The 10,495-nt window shown below is 38.4% G+C and overlaps 2 protein-coding genes and 1 long non-coding RNA gene across 6 annotated transcripts; 2 read left to right on the top strand and 1 right to left on the bottom strand.

Annotated features, from left to right (window-relative positions):
- Positions 1 to 461: 461 nt before the first annotated feature.
- LOC113670263 (uncharacterized) lies at positions 462 to 5,817 on the top strand. 4 transcript variants are annotated; one of them, XR_016186129.1, is made up of 6 exons: positions 462 to 550; positions 1,244 to 1,317; positions 2,323 to 2,593; positions 3,629 to 3,812; positions 4,483 to 4,881; positions 5,350 to 5,817. XR_016186129.1 is itself a non-coding variant. In XM_089204984.1 (3 exons), exons 1-2 carry the CDS (start codon positions 3,559 to 3,561, stop codon positions 4,806 to 4,808), a joined length of 279 nt encoding a protein of 92 aa, XP_089061110.1. In that variant the 5' UTR covers positions 3,421 to 3,558; the 3' UTR covers positions 4,809 to 4,881; positions 5,350 to 5,817. The 4 variants fall into 4 exon arrangements, 1 of the variants encoding a protein (XP_089061110.1); XR_016186128.1 differs by lacking the exon at positions 462 to 550 and having other exon boundaries at positions 1,179 to 1,317; positions 4,784 to 4,881; XR_016186127.1 differs by lacking the exon at positions 462 to 550 and having other exon boundaries at positions 1,179 to 1,317.
- LOC149046719 (uncharacterized) lies at positions 5,818 to 7,336 on the bottom strand. The gene is made up of 2 exons (XR_016186130.1): positions 7,038 to 7,336; positions 5,818 to 6,707 (listed from the first exon to the last, which is right to left on the bottom strand). It is a non-coding gene; the product is annotated as an uncharacterized LOC149046719 (long non-coding RNA).
- Positions 7,337 to 8,451: 1,115 nt separating this feature from the next.
- Positions 8,452 to 9,922, top strand: LOC113670251 (uncharacterized). Its single transcript, XM_027186356.2, has one exon. It carries the CDS (start codon positions 8,810 to 8,812, stop codon positions 9,785 to 9,787), a length of 978 nt encoding a protein of 325 aa, XP_027042157.2. The 5' UTR covers positions 8,452 to 8,809; the 3' UTR covers positions 9,788 to 9,922.
- The last annotated feature ends 573 nt before the right edge of the window (positions 9,923 to 10,495 follow it).

Raw genomic sequence — 10,495 nt, 5'->3', positions numbered from 1 at the left:
ATAAAGAGTCGATTTTTCCCTAAGTAAACCCGTGGCACTCGAGTTTGAATGTGAACTCTATTGCGTAGCAGGCTCCTTAAATGAGAATTCGAATGTAGCATAGCGATGTGTGCACGCCAGTGAAAATGAAGGACACTGAACCTCCTTCCTTGCTTTGATTAGTATAGCGCGTTGCACGCGGGTAAAACTCGTCGCGAAGCTCCTGCATGGCCCATCTTAGGATAAACAAAGGCATTTTTTGACTGGGCTACCACAGGTATCTCAGTAACAAGCCTGTCTAAGGAAATACGAAAGGACACCGGACAATAGAATTGATAAAGATCGATTAAAGAAGGTAGTGAAAAAAAAAAATTAAGGATGGAAGGAAGGATGCCAAATTCGCGGCTGTTTGTGCTCTTCCCATAATCCAGTAGGAGACAAGTAATAAATACATGGCAAGTAATAAATACAAGTAATAATACATGGCGGACATGTTGGGGATTTGGTCTGCAATTGATACCCTTTGCTACATTATTAATCAAGCTTTCTTGAATGTGGAGCTGATAGGAGGGTATGTACATGTACGTATAAGGAAAGAGTTTACGTTATGTAGGACTAAAGAGGCCCCACCAGGGGTTATCGGGATACGGGATATTTGGGTAAAAAATTAAAGGGATACTGGGATATCGAAGATTGAAGTTCTCATTTTTTAAAATAATAATATAGGTTTATTAGTCAATATAGAAGGCACAAATAGTGAAAAAAATTATTTCAAATGCGATTTTTTACATTTTGCTATCAAATATTGTTAATATTGATATTAGGTGCCAATATCAGTTCTTGTTCGAGAACAACTCTCCCCCTCCCCCATGGCTTTTTCCATTTTGCACCACTTTCTCGGTGACTCATTGCTTTGAAGTCACCTCAGTCCTTTAACAATATTTATAGAATGTTGCATTAGAGCATACCATAGAGAAGCATGATGTCTTATTTGCACATAATTTCTATTTGAAATACGAAATGCCCCAGTAAAATGTTTTTTTTGTTATCAGGTACCTAAACATATCACACTCAATGATGTCATCATGGTAACTGGCATTATAGAGATACAAACCACAGGAATTAACAGAATAAATAACGGGATATTTTGGCCAAAAATTTTAATGGGATACAGGATACTCAGACCCCCCCCCCCCCCTAATGGAACCTTATTTAAAGAAAAAGGATTAAATCCTCATAGAGCCCATTTCTACATTTCTTTCAGCTGAAACTGGAGCTGACTTGTGTCAGCTCCATGATGAAGAGGACATGATTTAGATTTAGGCAACCTTGGCTTGTGTGAGTATCATTTAATTTGAAGCACTCTTTGCTGATTGATCCAATGCAAATCTTAGACCTGTGGAAGAAATTAGAATAGGTGTCTGTAAAATTATACATAAGGAGGTTAGATCACAAAGATTTGGAGCTACTATAGAATAGTGGAGTTCCACCTTGTCAGGGGTCTTCAAAGAACCAAGAACAATGCATTAACTGATTCTGTGGTAATTGGATAAGACCTAAATTGTTAAGTGTTCCTGGATCCTTTAGTTTTGCTTAAATTGTTTTTCAAGTGAAGACTTTCTTCCTGCCATTTTTCATAATGTGATTAATTTTTTGCTTTAACCCTTAAAACCCTTAGAGTGACTAGCAATCAAGAAAATGATCACTAATGTTTAAAAAATTATCTTTGTCAGCACCTAAATTAATGTACAGAAACAGTATGGAATATATGCCTTTTGATGATAGGGTTTTAATGGGTTAAACAGAGATCAAGTAAGTTAAGCAGGAAGGAAAGGAACATCTGGAAGTGAGTTTAACCCATGTACTGTGGATTCTCATTGAACACTACCACTTCATTTGGTCAACAATAAATCTATTTGATTCAGAAATAATTATATGACAGAGGATGCTTGGTGTATTAATGAACACAGCAGATCACCTTGCACAAAGACAATCAAGGAATACTCAAACCAAATGCTGAATGTGGCATACCCTCTGAAATGCATTTTTATTCAGAGGAATTTGATTTTGGTATATGGAAGGTTCTGGAATAAAAAAGTGTCAAAATGGTACCTGTAACTAATTGAAAAAAAATAGTTGGAACATTTTACTCAATAACCCTGTCACTCTTGAAATCTCATCAGTAATTCTGATTTCTGTCTGCCATATAATTCTTGTGATTCTAGTTTGGAGAAATTTGTACAGGATCAACTAGTAATCCCTTCATTGATATTTTTCTTTTATTTTCATCACTTGTGCACTTGATATTGTATTACTGTTCTGAGTAGTGGTCTTGTATTTCAGGCTCAGTTGTTCCATTTCATTCAGGCAAAGGAACCTGCTGGCCATGTGATTGCTGTGGAAAAGACTTTTATAGCTCAAGTCATCTCAAGCAACACTGGATTCTTTACACCGATTTCAAGCCATGTAAATGTGAAGTTTGCAGCAAGTGCTTTTCCTTTCATTGGTATTTAAAGAGGCACATGACTTAAGCACAGTGGTGAGAAACAGTTTAAATGCCCACAGTCATTTAACTCTCAAAAAGAAGTCCAAAATCACAACTGGCTTCCTACAGGTGTGTTAAAATTTACTAGTCACCCATCACTGTCTTGAAAAACTATCATTCATACTACTTTTTTTCACACAGGCTCGTTCTGATCAGGGGATAATTATTCAATAAAGAGAGGTTTTATCAGCTAACTTGATAATTTAAATTGGTGATTGTAAAGAGTATCTAAAGCTGTCAATTCAATCATTAGCCCTTTGCCAGTCCTTTTAGCCCTCTGCCATTGACTCTGACCAAGGGTTAACACTCAAAATGTCAGCTTTGGAAAATCTTCATAGGGGCCAATTTACAATTTGATTGCCAAAACCAAATTATCTTGAAATACCCCCTCCCCCCCCCCCCCACCAATGCAGCAACACAGTTTCTTTAGATACTTACCCCCTTCATTCATTTGTTGGTAATCATTGATTAGTCTCCTTTGTTGGAGTGGCAGTCATTGGAATGTTAGTGTACACATACAAACCCCAAATGATAGCCTCCTGAGTTGATGAACAATCAAGCAATTTTCAGTAGAGTTAAAAGTAATCTGGGGTTGCTTTGGTTTGGCTTTGCTTTGATGTGTGATTGATCCTGAAAACTTGTATCCCTTTCCTAGCCTACTGGATTAAAAAATTCAATGAACTCTGAGTTTTCAGTGATATTTTCCTTTGTTCCGATAAGCTGTTGTGATTGGTTTTGTTTTAACAACACTTGATTGAAATGCACTCTATCAGACAAGACAAATGAAAAGTAGTCCTCAGAATCTAAAATACACTCTCAGAAACTTACCTACATAATTACGTACTTGTAGTTAAACTTGTAATAACATCACAGTTCATTTTTACACAAATGTGCATGTGCAGTTGGCAAATTATGAAGACATTAAAGCTTAGCACCTGCAGGTTATAGTTGTGGTCTGGTTAGGCTAGCATAAGGTGTCTTTCAAAATTGTATAAGAGTGTCTTGATTTTAACCCTTTACTCCCAAACATCAGTATGGATATTATTCATACTGTTCTCCATAAATTTCCTAAGGTGCTGACAGGTGTTTCTTGCACACTGGCAGGTGAGAAACCTTATCAATGTAATTACTGTCCAAAGTCATTCTATTTGCTGGATAACTATCAGTACCATGTGCGTCAACACACTGGAAAGAAGCCATATCACTGTGATGTCTGTGGAAAGGCTTTTAGCTATTCCCACAACCTAAACGAGCTTAAGAACAAACTCACGGGACATAGACCCTACCGGTAAGTAATTCTTACTGTTCGCGTAAAGGCCGCGACTCCTATTTCGGTCTTGGATCGAATCAGAGAATTCGAAATTGAGGATTGTTATAGCTTGAATTTTCTTTTCTAAACGTTGAGATTTGCGAAGGAGAAATTATTGGCGGTGTTACAGCTTGCAGAACATAGTGTGGAAGCTTCCTTACCCGTCCCCAGTCATCTTCACAACGCGCCTGGCATGGTGGTGCGCTGGGAGAGAAAGGGGTGATGAGAGGAGGTAAGAAGAGAAGGATTCTCCCCCCCCCCCCCCTCGCTTTCTCTTTATCATTACACTTCACCATTCTCGTGTCACGTGTGTGTGTGTGTGTGTGTGTGTGTGTGTGTGTGTGTGTGACACTTGCGTCCTGAAAAAAATTCGAAATGAGTTGAATTGTTCCATGTTCCTTCACCCACCTTTCTACTTCCTCCGCTCCTTACTCCTCGACTTTTATTCGCGGAAAATGTTGTTTGTCTAGAGAGAATGATTTTTGAACACCTCGTAGGACTCATTGCGCCGCCCCCCCCCCCCCCCCCACTCCCTCGAGGAAGCAAATTCCCGTTCACTAAGCAAGGGCTGGTAATTTAGCAGACGGTTGTGACTAGTTGCCCTTTTAGTCTGGCTCATTGTGTTATGCTCCCATCTTCAAACCCTCAGAACTTGCATCAATGTTTCAGCAAAGAACTGAAGTGGCACGTTGTTAACTCGTCTGAGCTGGAATGTAATTGGAAGCTCGAGAGTACCGGAGCTGCCGCAGGTTAATTTGGCAACTTATGGACAACTAAGCTATGGAGCTCTTTACCAGCCGAAGAGGAACATTGAAGCTAACATAAAAGCTTACAAAGTTTCAGACAAACATCGAAATTCATAATTTTTTAGAATTATCTTAACTAAAAATAGTTTTAAAAATTTTATTCTTTCTTTTTGTGTATATGCATTTTTATTTTTTTACTTGCAGTGGCGTACCTGGAAATCAATCGTAAAACTAAGTGTGTTGATCAGTTTGAGTTAAGGCTTATTTTCTTATGTCTTAAAGACAAGTTAGAAAGGAAATTGGTGAGTGAAGCATCTCCACAATATTGATGTTGTTTTTATTGGCCGGGTTTGCTCCGAGTCCGTCTGTCTTTTCTCTTTGTACTCATTCGGAGAGCCTTATTTTGTTGCGATTTTAAGTGGAGAGAATGATTTCTTTGTATTTTAAATCTCAGACTTAAACAGAAAAGATGGGAACTTCTCTTCTCCGGGGAATTTGTTTTCAGTGCAGATGCTGTTTTTTATTAATTTATCGCCAGCAAACTTTAATTCGTCGGTGCTAACCACTTGAAAACAGCTAACCACTAAAAACAGCAATAACTAAAGAGGTTTTCCGGATTGGAAAACTAGTAGTTTCATTTTTTCACTATGTTCTTTGCAGCTTCGCAGACAACTGTCTCTAACAACACAACTTACGGGAAGTTTGTTTCTATAGTACCAAAGGCAGCGGACAACAAGTTAACGGGATTTCACGCCTGTTTTGTTTCGCAGGAAACTCCATCACACTCGCAACCCACTAACGGCCGGACGGAGATCGACTCCTACGATCAGAAAAAACACACCAGCAATTCTCGAGGGAGAGTGGGTCTGAGGCTCTCTCCGCCCTAGAAAGGCTATCTACCTCGATTGGAATGGAGAAGGACCTTTTGGACCAGTCCCTCTCGGCTTGATCAGGACTAAAATTTATAATCTTATAGGAGGAAGGAAGTCTAGAAAGTAGTCTATCGATAGGTGATGTTTATACCGAAAAGTTACGTGAATGTTAAGTCTTAAGCGACATTTTCTTGGTCATCACTTCTCTCCGACTGGTTCAAAACAACTTGCAATAAAATTACCTCCCAATAACTTCTCAGCTACTATTTTGTTAATTGAACTGATTTCAGCCCGTTAAATCCGAGTATTAGTTTCTGAGTTTAATTTCAAGTTATCTAAAATAAACATGAAATTTAACCACGGAAATGAGTTTGTTTACCGGCTTTATTCTTTTGAGACCTAGTTTTATTTTTAGTTTAGGTTTCTGCCTTCTAATCTCATCAAAGACTCTCCTTACTATTTGCCCCACAATTCGTGTGATTTTAGTCCCGAGTATTTGGTATTGGATCAACAAATAATCTTCTAATATATATTTCTCTCTAGTGTATACTAAAACAGGGGATAGCATTGAATGCGCGCCCTGATTGGCTACTCAAAATCCGAATATCTTTTGCTATTCACTTCCGAACAACTCGCCCAAACATTGTAATCATTACAGGAATTGATAAGTTAAAATCATCTTTTTTTACCATGTTATCTCACTGTTTTAATACATACGAAAACAAGTATTGACCTCAGACTCGGTGGCTCACCGCTTTGCAGCTCGGTAAATAACCGCCCCTAACTACCTCCACTTCGGAGAATAGTTCTTAATTATCCTCATTACTTGTCTGATAGTGAATTGATATCATAGCCACCATTGGTTTGCTTGTGAGCGAAGAGATAAGGCAGCAGAAAAGCTGAAAGATGGCGATGTCACAGATCAAAAATTCCGTTTCTTGCTCATTCGTGAAATAGACGACATCACGTCGAAGTTAGATGCGCTTGCAAGACAGCATCTTTTAACAACCATCAGTTACTTCAAACATGGATTAGAGTGTCTTTTTATGCTGCTGGACGAGGGAAGAGTACTCCATCTAAACGCAAACGCTCTCTCAAGTCCAGGGACATGTTGAGCTGTGCATGTGCGATGAGAAACTACTATATATACAGCTTCCGCCATTGTCGGCAATTTGAAAAAGATGCATCTGGCTGCCTTGAGTAATCCACATTAAAGGGCGCTTATCGACGCTAAGGAAGCGTTCAAGGCAGCTTGTCTGGAAGCAACAAAAGCCTTCAACAATTTAACTTTGAGCACAAAAATTTATCTTTCAAATCGGCTTTCCTAATCCCTATGGTATCAACGAGCGCTTTTTATTCAACTAATTTATTCGTTTTCTCGTCACCATATTCCCACCGATAGCGTAGCTCCATTTACTGCCTATAAACACAAACACAATCCATAATTCCTTTAATCGCTCTGACGAAGGGCTAACGCCAGAAATGTCAGCTTTTAAACACTTTACGGTGACCAATTTACGTCATCAACTCAGTTGATAATACTAAATTACCCTGTTATGCTCTCCCATCGACGCAGCACCACTTACCCCTTCAAACTTTGAGTACCACAGATCGTATAAAAACCATGGCTATTCGTGTTGCGGTGAAAATTCTGGAGAAGGCAGATTATCCTTAGGACGCAATACCCGCATGCATGTTTCATGGCGAAATGGCGAATGAAAGAAAATTATTCAATCTTGGGCCAAGGGGGAGGCAAAATCAGTAGAGGTAAGCTGCAATTAGATCTGTTTCTAGGAAGCTTTCACCAGCTGGTGCGATTCTCTTGACCAATAAGATGCAATTGTAAAACAATTGTGACTTGGCCATTTGCGTCTTCCCGCGCTTCAGGCAGCTTGTTTGTTTTCGCTCTGAGTTCTCATTGTCTAATGATAACGTAAACCTTGCTCTGATTGGTCGCTTGGATTACTTTGGTTTTGTTTTTTACGACGCTCTAACCAAATGTGTGATTGATAATTCATAATTTAGCCTCAATTTTTCGTTATGATGCATGCGCTTTTGTTGAATATAGTAACAGTAAATTTCTTTCAGACATAAATCGATGGTTTGGACAATTAAACCGACTAGATCTTTTTAACTCACTAACATACAGCAAAATAATATTGTATTATATGAATTTGCCGAAAAATAGGGTTGCATGGGTTGTACGAGGAATTGTAGAAAAGAATACTTGTCCTAATTACATTCCTTCTGTCAATGTTGCTTTAGTGGAGGACATTCTGGAAAAATGCCAATTTGAAATTAATGTAGGAAAGACAAAAAAAAAAAACAAAACCCGTCACTTTCTAAGGACATGTTTCAGAAGATTTACTGTTTCTAGGGAAGATGTCTCATTTTAACTTGATTTTTAATCAGTCCAAGGTGTGACTCGACTTTCATAAAATATTGAAATTTTTATAGTGTTTTCATTTCCATTACGCCTTGCATCTACTGAATTATTTCAGCAACTCGAGACGATTGCAATTTGAAAAGACGAAGCGAATTAAAATTAAATGGTCTGAAAGTTCAAAAAGTATTTATCAAAATTGAAGATTTAGATTTTGGCAAGAAAACCAACTATCGATCGTATTCATGGTGACTTGCAACAATAAATTCACTCTTTTTAAATGCTTTTAAATAATATGTTACTATGCTAAGACAGGCTCTTCACAAATCAAGCTGCAAATTTTCAGTTTTGTTTACTTGAGGTTAACAGGATATCCCTCGGTTGATGGACAATTTCATTTTCTCTTGAATAACATGTCAGAGTGATAAATTTTTAATCCAGTTGGAATAAGCGCAATAGATGCGTTTACAAAAGTTCACACTAGGGCTGAAAATTTCCAGAGGACTTTCACAAACTCCCCACATCTTTATCGAGCCATCTTTAAAGGTAAAAAAATTACAAGTCAACGATACAGGTGAAAAAAGAAGAAAAAGAAAAGAAAAGAAAGAAAAAGCATGGTGGGTTATTTATTCAGAATGGACAGATGATCAATATGTTTGCTTCACCTGTTTTGTTGGGTCACTTTTGCGATCTTCTTCTAGAACTTCCCGTGCGAACATTAACATATTCAATTATTCCGCCTCAGCAATCATACGAGGCTATTTCAACAAAAGCTTTATTATCTTCGCACAGATCGCTATAGCTAGTATTAGTTTGTGGACCTGCACTCTTCAAAGCCATCCGTTTTGAAATTATCAGACGGCTCATTGATAAAGAAAGTTTTCCTTCTCAAAACCTTTGTTTCAAGATTCATAGGTACCTGGATTAATTTTGGATAAGCATTCTCTGTCATTACCAAGTTCTAAACCAGAGAAAATGTCCTCCACATATGCGAACGATTCAGATCGCCATTCTGTAAACGTTTGGCCAGAGCCTTTTCCAGAATGGACCCACGCTATTGAAGAATGGAACTGGATGTGGTTTGCCCACATTTATGGTTTTGCCAGCCTTTTTACTCTCTACACGTTATACGCTGTCTTTTCTCTTTCTCGGTTTCGAAAAATGGCTAATGCGAAACGGAAGGTCCATTTGTTGGTCGTGAGCTGTGCACTGATCACCGCGGGAATCGGGCGGGCTCTTGTTCTTTTCTGGGATCCTTACACCTCGAAGAAATCTTCGTCAGCGATTCAAAATGTTGTTGTTTTTATTTCTTGGGGAATTGCAACAGCTTGTATCACCTCAGCGTTTAGTATAATGCTCTTAATCTTCTTGGAGACGACCAAAATATCTTTGGGACCACCGAAACTTCGAAACCTGCCCCTCTTGGTTTCAATCACGCTCACGAACATCGTTTACGTGACGGTCTCTGATGTTGTGGTTTGGTTTTATCCAGAAGCTAAAGTCATGATTTTTATCTGCCATATTACTTTCGTCATTTGGGGTCTCGCTCTTTCTTTTGGTTATTTCATTGCGGGTTTTCGGATGTGGCAAAATTTGAAGTCCACATTGAAAGCTAGCAACTTCACCGATCCATGCCTTCTTCGGGATGCCGGAAAACTGAAGCGTTTGTTTTTCTTCATGAGTGCAGCTTCTGTTTTTGGTTTGGGTAACTTCTCCATTTCCTTGTACGTAAGCGTTGGAGAGTTTGGTGTTTTTGCTGGCGACAGGTTCGCAAAAAGTTGGCCGTGGTTTTCCACACAAACAATTTTGAGAACAATGGAAATTATTCTTTGTGGTTTGATCTTTCTAATCGCCGCCGACAATCGAAAAAACTACCATCAGGCATCTCCCAGTAAATCCAACTTCACAAGGAACTCAATTGAGCCAGCAACTGAATTAAATAGTGTCGCTTAGCGCAAAGTTAAAAGAACGTCTTACAGGAGTCAACCACTCAAACTGCACAAAGATTAATTATAAACCTTCCATGAAAAGGTGTTCTTTTGAAGTTTACAAAAGTTGATTTTTGATTATTAGATGCTGGGTAAACGCGGATAAATATTGTCAAAGAGCAGGTGTATAACGACCTATACATTTTTTTTTTCGCAGGTTTAATTCGGGTTATATTTTTCCTTTTCATAATTGTGAACGGAAATACTTTTTGGAAGATTTCCATGTAGGAATAGCAAGTTCTACTATTTTTGTTAAATCCAACCCAGTCCGGAAATAAGATGTCTATTGTTAGATCTGTCAGGTGGAAAAATAGATTCTAGTGGGCTCCAGCTGATAAGTTGTTTCAGGAAAATCCTGGGGAATTGAGGAAATCCAAATGCGTGTGAAACTATGGTTAAGTTTTTATTGTTATAATTTAAAAGCATTGCAACATCTATAGGGGCCTTTGAGTGATGGCATGAATTCTAGTAAGATTTGAAATCTTAGCCCGCTCATTGTCCATCAACAAACTGATGATTAAAAAACAGAAATCTGAACAACTCCTCTGATTCGCCAAGAGATAATTTCATGGAGCCCCGCTGGGTGAAGGAAATAGTGTATAACGCAAATTGAAAGTTCTGATCAGGAGAGGTCTTTTCGAGAGAGCAGACCGTATTGTTTCAAGTCTCTTAA

This window comes from Pocillopora damicornis, chromosome 4, assembly GCF_964200805.1.
Source record: "Pocillopora damicornis chromosome 4, jaPocDami1.2, whole genome shotgun sequence".
NCBI classification, from domain to species: domain Eukaryota; kingdom Metazoa; phylum Cnidaria; class Anthozoa; order Scleractinia; family Pocilloporidae; genus Pocillopora; species Pocillopora damicornis.
Note: the sequence above shows the minus strand (reverse complement) of the source record. Positions and strands in the feature narration are given on the sequence as shown.

What these genes read in the sequence shown, in the direction of transcription:
- LOC113670263 (XM_089204984.1), top strand. Translation starts at nt 3,559, where the DNA reads ATGGATATTATTCATACTGTTCTCCATAAATTTCCTAAGGTGCTGACA. An exon ending in ACGGGACATAGACCCTACCG is followed by an intron (nt 3,813 to 4,783) that starts GTAAGTAATTCT and finishes TTTTACTTGCAG; the next exon opens with TGGCGTACCTGGAAATCAAT.
- LOC113670251 (XM_027186356.2), top strand. Translation starts at nt 8,810, where the DNA reads ATGTCCTCCACATATGCGAACGATTCAGATCGCCATTCTGTAAACGTT.